This window comes from Photinus pyralis, unplaced genomic scaffold (genome assembly GCF_008802855.1).
Source record: "Photinus pyralis isolate 1611_PpyrPB1 unplaced genomic scaffold, Ppyr1.3 Ppyr1.4_LG6, whole genome shotgun sequence".
Classification (NCBI taxonomy): domain Eukaryota; kingdom Metazoa; phylum Arthropoda; class Insecta; order Coleoptera; family Lampyridae; genus Photinus; species Photinus pyralis.
Window position 1 is genome coordinate 41,930,168 of NW_022170663.1, and position 12,485 is coordinate 41,942,652.

The window sequence follows — 12,485 nt, forward strand, 5'->3', positions numbered from 1 at the left end:
AAGTGTATTTACTTTTACAGCCGTAAAACCTACAATATTGATTACTTTTGGCCATTGTAAATAAACAAAATGGTGGTCTTATACCACCAATAGTAATTACAATGTGCTGCCACCAGAGGTTTCACTGTTAATCTAAATCGCGAATAGTAGAGCGATATGCAGTTATGAGTTACTTCAAAAATTCTTTTACCATCCTACTTTTTGACTGGCATTTCGCTTTATTATTCATTTAAAATTACGCCACTCACACTCCGTTTAGGAATATTAATTCAAGCCATTAATTATACAAATAATCAATGTTCAAGCCAAAGCAGGAAAAAACTTTTAAGTAATGGGAAAAATTGCTTATTTCACTAACTTTAACTAATGGCATATTCATGAAATGTCATAACATAACCTTTAACCTAAAAATTAGTTCCGCGGCAAAATTTTCAAAGAAATAACTATGGCAGATGATAGAAATATGGACTTTAACAACTCTCTGATTCTTCACAATCAAAATTTGGAAGAAGCCGAGGAATTAGAAGACCGTAAACGCCGCGAAGAAGAGGTGAGGGTGTTAGAAAATAACATTGCGACTTCTCATACCCCTATTTGCAGATGCACAGCTTGATATCGCAGGCCCTGGCACAGTTCGACTTTGATGATCAAAGCACGATCAATTCCTCAATTAGATCTAACGACGAGACCGGCGTAGGCCGTCAAGATGTCGATTCCTTGCACGATATGTACCGTGAGGCGAATGCCAACGAACAGTTAAAAGTTTTGTACGATATTAGAGTGCGCGAGGTGGAAACTTTAAATAAGGAAATGGAAAAGTTGAAGTTAGAATGGAAGGAGCAAGAGAAGGGGCTTAAGAGACAAATTATGCTACACGAAGCTGAAAATCAACGGAAATCCGGGACACTAAAAGAATCTCAAAGTCTTGTAGGTGAGTGGATAGGCCTATTTATGCACAAATCAAGCTGTATTTGCAGTTGAGAAAGTCGACCAAATTCAGAAATTAACTGTAGAACTGAATAGTTTTAAAAACGCGTTGGCCAATTTGGAATCTAAATTGAAAGAGGTTCGTTTGGTGTAACTGTTGAGTTCTATTCAATAATTTGCTTACAGCTGGACGATGAGAATAGTGTGTTGCGGCAGTTGAACATGGACTTGGAGCAGCAAAGGATATTGATGCAAAACGGTTTTCCTTTGAAATCTGCCGCCGCTGATAAAGAATTTCAGGAAACGCAGAGAGTTAAGATTGATCAGCTGGAAAAAACTCTGTTTCAAGCGAAGGAGGAGATTGCTCATAAGGTACCTCAGTGCTTGTGTGCACTAAATAGCATTTATTGTCTTTAATAAACGTAAATGTTACTTTAAAACTGTGAAGTTCAGCATCTAACAGAGGAAAACTCATTTTATATAAAAATGACGGCTACGAAATATTTCTTGTTTCTGCAGCATATATTCTTCACGAGTCATTAAACATACTGCTCAGTATTTTCTAATTATTTATATATTGTAGCTAGTAAGTTGTACATAAAGGGGCTGTAGTAAGTTATGAGTATCATTGACATAAAAATGTGTCTTGCAATTTTTAGCGCATTTTTGAAAAAAAATACACTTATATTCGTTATGGCTGGCTGCCTGGCTGTCCGGCTGAGATCTCAGCAAGTACCTAAAATAGCTATAGACTTCAAATTTTCACTAACAGCTTTTTGCTATAGTGTAGATGTGCAGGTTCTAGCCTATTTTGAGTTAGATTACTCATGTCATCAGGGAATAATATGCACTTCAACATGTAGAAATATGCGCATATATACGCACAAAAATAGTGATAATTATGCACCAAATATGCATCATGCTCTTTTAAAATGCACAATTTTTCCACAAATTTTAGTATTTAAAACAACAGGTTGCAACAACTTCATAGTATAATTTTCAAAAAAAAAATGCACAAAATATAACTAAAAACTAATTAATTTCAACTTACGCTACCCTTTGATAACAACGAGAAGGAAAATGCTACTAAGTCGGTACTGCTTCGTAAAACTCCAAAGAAAAACTAATAATTACGGCAGCGACTACAAATGCAGACGTAAAAACTGCAAGCTTTTTATGCAATCGTCGGAATTTATGACTCACTAAGATACACAAAACCCGTGGCGTCGAGTTATGAACAGGAAAGCGCAAAAGTTTCTTGCTTTGCAATTTTATAATAGGCCAGAGACAAAAATTCTTTAGAAATAACTACACAGGAATCAAAAATGCTTGAATATGCTCTTGATAATATTTTATGCACAAGGGCACTGAAATATGCAAAAATTAATTGGGTTATTTGAAGTATATTCAAGTTGATCAGCCCAGATCCAAAAGCACACACATGGCATATTATTAATTTAAAACATGCATTTGCATAAAATCACTGCCTTGCTCATGAGAGATAATTCTAAACTTCGCTAATAAAATACTGATTGATATTACCAAAAATGCGCTTTCATCATGCATATGCTGATTTACAACTTAATTGGAAAAAAATAGGCCCCAAGACAGAACCTTGTGGCACTACACATTTAATAGCTGACACACAGGTAGGTATGTAACCATCAGAGACGTGGAATGATGCAGTAACCCCCACCCCAGTGAGATTATTGTTGAGGGAAAATATTTGGAGATTAGAAACAGAGTACATGTCAAGTTTTTAACAGTCAGCTGTATGTACCTGCAGCCTTAGATCATATAAACAATATGATCTAAGCCTGCAGCTCTAATGTCATCTTGTAAATATAGATTTAGATTTATTTTTTCTTGCTTTATACAAACGTATTTGCAAACGTCAACATAATTATGCTTACACATCGTGCTTGTGATTTAAATATTCCTCACTAGTATAGAAGACATGCCGTAATACTCGTAGGTGTTGTCTTATTGCCACTCTATACTTTGCAACATCCATATTTTTAGCGCATTTTTGCAAATTTATTTGTAAAAAGTAGCTTTTAATCTCACTTTGGCTAGCTGGCTGGCTGGCTGCAAATGTGGGCGCGTAGAAGAACTCTTGTAGAAAGGCAACGGGTGTACGTGTATCTACAAGGCCGTGAAATTTGTCAACCTTAGGGACATGACTGCATGCTGTGGGGTTGGCGACATCTGGGCGTCATCCTCGAGCGTAGTATACTAACGTGAAGGTTTTTCAGTTTTTTCCTATCTTCTACTACAGTTTTGGTCCGATTCTTTTCAAATTGGTGTCGTCGGAAAGATGTTGTAAACGCGCACAACTCCTGCGTGGCGGAATTTTGTTTTTTGTCCTAGGGGGAAATTAACGACCTTTTGCGAGCCTTCGACAAGATCTGTTATTAATGGTTGAGTCGAAAGTGGCTAATAGAATACTGATCTGCCACACAAAAATGCGCAGAAGTCCCTTCGATCTCACACGAGGACTTTGATAATTTTTTATACTTTCAGGGAGACTGTTATAGTTTAGTTGCCCAATAGTGAGGGTTGTTTTGGGATTTGCTTGTCCTCTAGTACTTTGAACGTATCTCATCACATCCTCTAGTGTCGTAAGAGTGATAATCCCTATGTGTACTAAACAAGTGATAATTCCTTGCATTAAACATTCAAAAATAAACATACAAGGTACTGTCATAATTTTTGATGTTACAAAAGCTTGTTTACAGTCTGCTCTAAAGTCTGTATTTGTAATGATATGCACTGCTCTTCTTTGTAGAGCAAAGATTCGAAGACTACCATGTGAGTGCCTCCAAAGACGTATAGCATAGGAAATGAGAGAATGACTCATCGCAAAGTATGCTGTCCGTAAAACATCACTTGAAACAGAGTTTCTTAAATTACGTAATGCATAAGTGCTTTTACTTAATTTAGTGGCCAGAACCTGCGTATGATTACTCCAACATAACTTAGAGTCTAAGTTAACACCTAGTAACTTTCCAGATTCGGCCATTTGCAAATCGCAAGATGCTCTAAGTGAAAATAGCATTCTTTGAGTTTTGTCCATATTTACACGCAAATGATTTATTTGAAACCAGTCAGAGGCCTTCGATTGTGCTTCTTCAATTTGTTGAGCAGCGTTTGTTAAGCATTTGTTTTTTGTAATAACCGTTGTATCATCTACAAACATGATTTCACGGATATTATTTGTAATTACACAGTTAGAAAAATTATTTGTATAAAGAAAAGTAATGGGCCTAAAATGCTACCCTGTGCACACCGACTTTTATAGGGAGTCTATTCGATTTACCTTTAAAATTCACAATTTGAAATCTGTGATCTAAATATGATCGAATAAGTTTAACACTATTCGTATGAAAATTGTATGCTTCCAGTTTATTTATTAAAGTTTTGTGGTTTTGTCAGATCAAGGAATAGTGCTACTGTATATTCTTTCCTTTCAAAACCTTCTAAAATGTATTCTGTTAAGTCTAAAATTGCATCTACAGTGCTTTTATTCTTTCTGAAACCAAATTGACGTTTGCTGAACAACTTATTAGTTTCGAAATAATTTACAATTTGCATAAATTTGCTAATCTAGTTAAGAGGCGAAACAAGGTTTGATAAATTTTTCTTTAATAATTAGGTGCAAAGACCCTAAACATCCTTAGCTTTACTAGGTTTTAATGATAATATTATGTCGCGAACATCTACACAAGAAACTGAGTTAAATTTGAAGCCGATGTTCGGTGGGCATGGTGTTATTAATATTATTGTGCACTAGCGGATACGGTGGTACGGCAGATGCAATGTTAATGAAATATTCATTAAAATCGTCCGCTGATATACGACTAGTATCCGCATTTTCTGAATTTTTCCTGCTAATGCAACTCTTGACAACACTCTACATAGCCTTGGATCGATTTTTTGAATGAATTATAAAACTACTGGTTGCATGTATCTTTGCATGTTTTAATGCACATTGATACTTAGACAAGTAGTGACTTCTGTTCTTAAGTAAAGTTTCACATTTACTGTCGCGACACAAGGTCGTTAAAAAATTTAAGTGGTCGCGCATGCGCTGCAATTCAGGTGTAAACCATTTTATGTCAGCATCACGTTTCCTGGTTATCATTTTCCTTTCAGAATAAGCTATTTTGTACGCATCATAGAAATGAGTAAAGAATGTATCATATTTATGGTTTGCATCTGAACTTGGATTATCAAGGAAGTCCCTGTAAAACAATGGACCCTTTAAAAGTAAGCGGTCGGCAAAACTTAATAGACTTCTGAGCATTATGAACAGTTATCGAGTGGCAAAAGTACGCTAATTATCTGACCATTATGATCTGATATGCTTGGTGACACAACAGACGCTGTAAAATTTTCAAGTGAAAAATTGATAAATATGTTATCTAAGCAATTTTTGTTCCTAGTAGGAGTGAAAATAGTCCGTATATAACCATACGAATCTAGAGTGTCACATAATGCATTTGAGTAGGTATCATCCGTGCCAAAACGGACGTTCCAGTCGCCTGAAATTATGGTTCGCTTATTACCTAATTTACATAGGTAATAAATTTTCTACTGTCTGCAAAAATAATTTGAAGTCACCACTTGGTGGTCTATATACAACAACAATATATACATCACTTTTGAGGTACTGAACAGCTTTTATCTCCACTTGGTTTTCTATACACAATGCATTCACATCATTGAACACTTTAAAATTTGTTTGGTTTTTTAGTAGTATTAGAACTCCCCCGTGTGCGGACGTTGATCTGCTAAATGCAGACGCGACAGACCATTCCCCGCACTGGAGATGGGTTATACAAGGTGTCCCATAAGTCAATTTTTCGCCAATTTTAAAAAAAAACTGACACTTGAATTTTTTCTGATTAAAAGGGGTTTTTATTTTGTTTTAACTCAACATATACAAACCTGGGATTTTGACCCAGGACACTTGTAGTTCCACTCAGGGCTACTGCCACTGCAACCCAATTGGACTATAGGCATATTTAATTACATGATTTATTTATTTGCAATGAATAATGAATTTCTAACAGTACACAAATTTATAACACTAAATAACAATATTATTACTGTAGGAGCGGCGATGTAGGGAATTAGAGGAAGAGTTTAAGCGTAATCTTTGCAATCGTGATAGTGACTTGATGCAAAAAAACGTGGTAATAAGTACACTGACCGAAAACAATCAACGTTTACTGCAACAGTACCAAGAAATCCTCAGAGTTACGAACGAACAGACGGAAAAACTGCAGCTTACTAATAGTATGTGTTGCGCTTTTGAGCAGGTATAAACTTCCATTTTTAGACCAACACTTGGAAAGAGAGCTTCAGAAAATTCGCGAGAAAGACGCGCTCGAGAAAGAAATCCGGCGGGAGGTTACCGGCCAATTTGAGGTAAAATTAACTTTTTTTGTCGTTTAATAACGTTTAACTGTAGACAGAAGTTTCCTTATTAAAGGCCGAAAATGAGAAATTAAAGCATGATTTGTGCGTCAACGAGAATCAATTGAGCAATGTTCAAAATCAAATAGAAGCTTTAAGGTAGTTAGTCCATTTTGCTAACTCTAGCAGCTTATTATTTCCTTTGTAGTGGCTTAAGCTTGGAGAAGCAGGAGCTTGAAAATAACGTTCGCAAATTATTAGCCTCCTTGAGGTGAGTAGCGACTTATTAAATTGGCTTTGCAATAATGTAAACTTTTAAGTGAAATGAAGGCAGAGAAAGACGGACTTGTAAAGACACTAAAAGTTTGTGAAGATGAAAAGTGAGTATCTACAATGTGATATACATTGACGCTAATGCTGTATTTTAGGCAGCAGTTGGAGAATCAGCAGGCTCGTTTCATCGCGGAAAGTCAGCTTGTGAAGTATGTAAAGTTGATCGAAGCGTTAATAAACCCCTTCGGTATTTTTCAGGGTTTTGAAAACGGAAAACGAAAATTTGCAAAAGAAAATCACCGATCTTCAAGTTAGTCATCGGGAGGACGAGCGTTCTGTGCAAACGTCTCTGCCGTTTATAAATAATTTAGATTACACTAATTCTCAAGGTGGGTAAAATAACTACAGCAGTGGTGCTCAAACGGTCGATCGCGGGTGCTTTTTGAGTCGATCTCGACCTTGCTTTTCAGTACGGATTTTTAAACATAAACGCAACGAGTTTTCCAAAAAGCGTCAAAATCAATTCAATTTGGGATAGGCCCAAGAAGCTTAGCGATAAAACTTCAGCTCAATCAAAATAATCTGAATTTCAGAACAACTGTTAACCGCTCGTAATCGAATATTAGTACTCGAAAATCAAATGAAACAGTTGCAAGAAGAAAATTCACAACTTCAAGTTAAAATCGGTTTAGAACACGAAAGGGAGAGCTTAATTAAAAATCTGCAACAAAAAGCCACGGAGTTCGAGAAGATCATTCAAAAGAGACAGAAACATCACAAAACTGTATCAATTGGCACCAACACAACTCACGAATGTAATTTTCCACCTGCATCACGCTTTCGTACTTAGATCATGTTTTAGATGACAGCTCATTGTTGAAAGTACAGCATGACACTCTCCTATACCAAACAGAAGCAAAGTTACATCAAAAACTAAAGAAGGAGTTTGATGAGAAACTAAGTAAGGCTATTTCGGATCATAATACATTGCACGAATGTAAAAACTGCAAAAGGTTGCAAGAAGAGTGCGAGCAACTAAACGATTTGCGTCAGCACGATCGCGAGGCAGTCGTAAACTTATTTACCGTGTGGGAAGAGAAGTTCGATCAGCTTGAACGAGAACACGAAAGCAGCAAGCAACAGTTGATGAACGCAAGGGCGGAAGCTGAGCAGATAGCATTGTACAGCAAGCAAACTTTAGCTGAATATACCGAAAAGTATGGAAATGCACTGAGAGTACTACAGGTGAGATCTTCTCCACTGTTGTTGTCTAATTTTGGTTTTGCAGGACAATGGCGGTGGAGGTGATGACGGCTCGAATGATTTGATTAAAGCCAAAGTTGAAGCTGAGTATAAGGACAAATATCATAAAACCATGGAAGAGATAAAGGTACTTTCACACTGTTTCTGCGAGAGATTACTGTATTTCTTTACAGAAAAACATGGAAGGCGCGCTGAATGATCAAAGGCAAGCAAACATACAACGTTGCCAAATTATATCAAAACGTTTGAGCCAAGTGAAAGCTAAAATTTATGAGGATATCGACAGAGTAATCCTTTATGAAACCTGTAATGTCATTTATAATTAAGTGTTTGTAGATGCAGCCGATTCATCAGATCCTAAGGTACACTTCGGAAATAAAGAAGACATAACTCACTTTTTGCATAGATATAACAAGTATCTCTACATGCTGTGATTCTAATTAATGTTACAAATGGTTAAGTACAAATGTTTCAATTACATACAATTGTTGAATATATGTTTTGTCTTATTGGGTTTTTATGTGGTGGACAGAAATGGAGTTTTTTAAAAAAACTTGATGGTATCCTAGTTTGGTATGTGAAAGCAATTTATTGTATCAAAAATCATTGAAAAGAAGTGAGTAAATCTACATGCTTAAACATTATTTAAAGTAGCGTGAGTCTACCGAGGTGTCTACAGAACTTAGAGGGCCGCTTGGAAAGAATATTTTTCGTGAGGCTTATTAAAGAATGAACTTTTTTTTAATATGACAACAAAAAAATTGGCTGTGGCTAGTACACCTGCGCATGCTTGTGTATTAAATTCAATAAATTTTGCTTCGTTATCTCCTTTGGTTGCAAGAAAAGTCTCGGAGTGTCGGAGTCGGACTTGATAAAATTGGTGCGCAAGAATATTTGATATTTCCTGCAGATTGTTCGTCCTTACCCCCTCTGAATTACGGATAATTACATCCTGTTTTACCAGATATCGCTCCAACCTTTTTCCATATTTCATTGGTGGTAGCGGCATCAGGTGTATAATTGTGGACACATATTGTTGCCATGATCTCCTTTGCGCTTCCAGGAGTTTTCTACGACAATCCGCTCTTCTTTTTTTAAATTCAATAAGGTTCTCCAATGTTGGATGATGGCGGAATCTTTGTATAAGGCTCGTTTCTTTAATGACATTTTTTCTCCTACTTCAGGAGCCCACCATGGAACCATTTTAGTCCCTTTGCGACATTTGGCTTTTGGTATACTTGCCTCCGCTGCATCCAAAATAGCAGATGTAAGACTTTTCAGACAAACTTGCTCCTCATTCAGGATTACAAGGTGGGTAACAAATTTTTCCCAGTTAGCTTTTTGGATTTTAAATGTAATCGCGGACTTATTACCTCTTACGGTAATAATTATTGGGAAACGGTCACTATTGTACAAAGCACTTTCCACTTCCCATTTTAGGCTAGTGTGGAATGAGGGCGAACATATAGACAAATCTATAGCATCAAAAGTATCTGACTTTATCAAGGGTGTATTCTATATATTTAGAACTACCTTATTAAATAAAAGTTCCTGTTTAGGCGATCGATTTCGACTTTATTAATGTCATCATCAGGCCGTAGCGTCTAAGAAGTTAAAATATAATAATAATAGTGGATGAATGGTAGTAACACTAACATTTATGTGAATTGATGTGGATGTTGATGGGGCGGTTCACTTTGTTGTATTACAACAGATAGGATAATCAAGGTAGGTTTATAGGATGGAGTTATATTGGAACACATTAAGGGTATTTCAGGACACGGTTGGACTAGCCGCCTCCTGTCCCATTGGTCGCCTTCTACGACCTCCAGGGCGGGAGTGGGTCAATTCTACCCTCGAGCCCACAGGGGACTGAAAAACTATTGGTTGCTGTTTAAAAAATATGCTCCCTTTGACCAGGCAGAAAAACGCCACTGACCACAATCCCCGATTCACTGACTGGGACATCTATGTGGCGAAAGTGTCAGTAGAGCGGTTGGAGGGACCACTTTTGCTCTGTCGAAAGGCAGGCCAGGTGAAAGAGGCGGCGGCATTAGTAAGCGACGCCATTACAGCGTCGTATGAGGACAGCTGTAAATTGCGAACCTTTTGAGGAACGAAGAGAATGCCTTGGTGACCTTGAAACTAGGCGAACTAAGCTGCCTGCGGACTGGGAAGATCTCAAGATCGCTCAGCGCAGGCCTAAACAAGGATGATGGAGGATCTCCCTGAAATAAAATCCTTTTGAACGACCCGGACAAAAAGTGGGGACACTAAGGCTTCCATATGGCAGATATGTGTCTACCAGGCTCTGAACTGCATATCGCTTTGAACCCACAAAAAGAAGCTACCCGGGTCGGTGTAAGGCTGATCGACTGGAAAGTATAGCTGCCCACGAGTGGTTATCAAGGGTTCTCCGAGATGGGCGATCAACCGTTCAACCCATTGAAAAGTGCAGGACCGGACTAGATATTGCCATTTGTTGCGCCTCTTTGTGTAAGGTAAGAATTATGTACCTACCTACCTAAGCCGGGTTGTGCTAAATATTGAACGGCAAAGGATTACACAGGCCTATCAGCCTATCATTGTTTCTTCTAAAAACCAGCTTGGTGGTTGGGGGGGGGGGGTTGGGAGCGTTGCTGTGGTGGATAGGTGTAGAGCTGGGTCGAGCGTTCTAAAAAACGCTCGAGCGACGAGCAATCTAATTGCCACAAAAATGCTCGCGAGCATCGAGTTGTTTTTCAAAGCGAAACCGCTTGCGAGTTCCGAGCACTCTTGGAAGTGCTCGAGCGGTTTATCTCTAGCGGAAAAAACGCTCAAGAGCGGAAAAAGCGCTCGGTAGTGGAAAAAACCGCTCGGGAGCGGAAAAATAATCATTCAGCGTTTGGGGGCGGTTAAAAGCGCTCCTCACAAGCGAAAAAAAACGCTCAGGAGCGGAAAAAGCACTCGCGAGCGGAAAAAGAGCTCACGAGCGGAAAAAGAGCTTGCAAGGGGAAAAAACGCTCATGAGCGGAAAAACCGCTCGTGGGCAGAAAAAAAAGCGCTCAAATAACGAGCACCAAGCGGCCGCTTCGAAAAGTGCTCGCGAGTGGACCGCTCGCAAGCGCTTTTTCCGCTTGGATCACTTTTTGGTGTAGTCGATTTTTGGTAAAAAAGGAAGGAACACTGCCTTTTTTTGAGGCCCGAAAAAAATGGTCTCAGATCGACCCCGAAAAATTTTTTTCTTATAGAATGAGGCCTGTAGAATCCATAATTTCAAACAGTTCCAAGATTGGGCTACTAGTTCAAAAGTTACAGCCCTTTGAATTTTCTTTCGAAATTGGTTTCTAGTCGATAACTTTTGATTGAGAAGACTGATCGAAAAAGTACTAATTGTTTTGGATACTACGAACAAAAATTAATAAGAAAAAGTGTTTTCCCGAGAAATTTTGGTGTAGTCGATTTTTGATAAAAAAGGAAGGTTATACACTTCCTTTTTTTGAGGCCCGAAAAAAAATTGCCTCAGATCGACCCGGGAAAAAAATTTTCTTATAGAATGTGGCCCGTATAGAATCCATAATTTCAAACAGTTCCAAGATTGGGTAACTAGTGCAAAAGTTACAGCCCTTTGAATTTTGTTTCGAAATTGGTTTCTAGTCTATAACTTTTGATTGAGAAGTCTGATCGAAAAAGTGCGAATTGTTTTGGATTCTACGCACCAAAATTAATTAGAAAAAGTGTTTTCCCGAGAAATTTTGGTGTAGTCGATGTTTGGTAAAAAAGGAAGGTTATACACTGCCTTTTTTTGAGGCCCGAAAAAAAATTGTCTCAGAAAGACCCGGCAAAAAAATTTTCTTATAGAATGTGGCCTTAGAATCCATAATTTCAAACAGTTCCAAGATTGGGTAACTAGTTCAAAAGTTACAGCCCTTTGAATTTTCTTTCGAAATTGGTTTATAGTCTATAACTTTCGATTGAGAAGCCTGATCGCCACTGCTATACGTTCGAGAATCACCACAATTTTGGGTATGGAAAATAAAAGACTTTGGTAGTTTAAATATAATTTACTTGTATGTACCATACAGACATAAAATAATAATGTACACTAATATTGTATAAACAATTTAAAGAAAAATTTTAATAAATAATATAAAACAAATAATAGTATAACAGACTGCACATATGACTTACAAATGCGTACAACCGAGCCATTGCATGATTCTCAGATTGATCCTACGAGTAGCACAACTGTACTGATAATTATTGCGTACGGACTAAAAGAGGCTAATAGGAGGCTAGATTATATTTGCACTAACATCGAATTATATATTATGTATCATGTTCTTTTTTTTTTAAATTGTAGTATACATTAAAAATAAAGCTCCAACCGGAATTTTCAATAATTACATTCTAAAAAATCTAAAAATGCCAATTTTACATCACTTTTGCTTATATCCTAAAGTTTATATAAATGTAATTTACAGAGATATGAAAAAGAACGTGCCATTCAGGGTAATACCGTTCCACGAGAAAACACATTAAAATACACAATTTTGTAAAATTTTAGTTAACTTGGATGACATAAGTGGTCATTTATAGCTTGGAAGGCACTTACTACTTCA

At 37.3% G+C, this 12,485-nt stretch overlaps 1 protein-coding gene across 3 annotated transcripts; it reads left to right on the plus strand.

The window, feature by feature from the left end:
• Window positions 1–373: 373 nt before the first annotated feature.
• LOC116174717 (protein MLP1-like) lies at window positions 374–8,393 on the plus strand. 3 transcript variants are annotated; one of them, XM_031492688.1, is made up of 16 exons: window positions 374–550; window positions 601–931; window positions 978–1,066; window positions 1,114–1,299; window positions 6,045–6,228; window positions 6,272–6,360; window positions 6,404–6,507; window positions 6,557–6,619; window positions 6,669–6,728; window positions 6,777–6,830; window positions 6,880–7,010; window positions 7,215–7,436; window positions 7,484–7,866; window positions 7,910–8,011; window positions 8,058–8,171; window positions 8,212–8,393. In XM_031492688.1, the coding sequence occupies exons 1-16, from the start codon at window positions 446–448 to the stop codon at window positions 8,218–8,220; spliced, it is 2,226 nt and encodes a 741-aa protein (XP_031348548.1). In that variant the 5' UTR covers window positions 374–445; the 3' UTR covers window positions 8,221–8,393. The 3 variants fall into 3 exon arrangements, with proteins under 3 accessions (XP_031348548.1, XP_031348545.1, XP_031348546.1); XM_031492685.1 differs by having other exon boundaries at window positions 8,221–8,393; XM_031492686.1 differs by having other exon boundaries at window positions 6,425–6,507; window positions 8,221–8,393.
• Window positions 8,394–12,485: the final 4,092 nt, after the last annotated feature.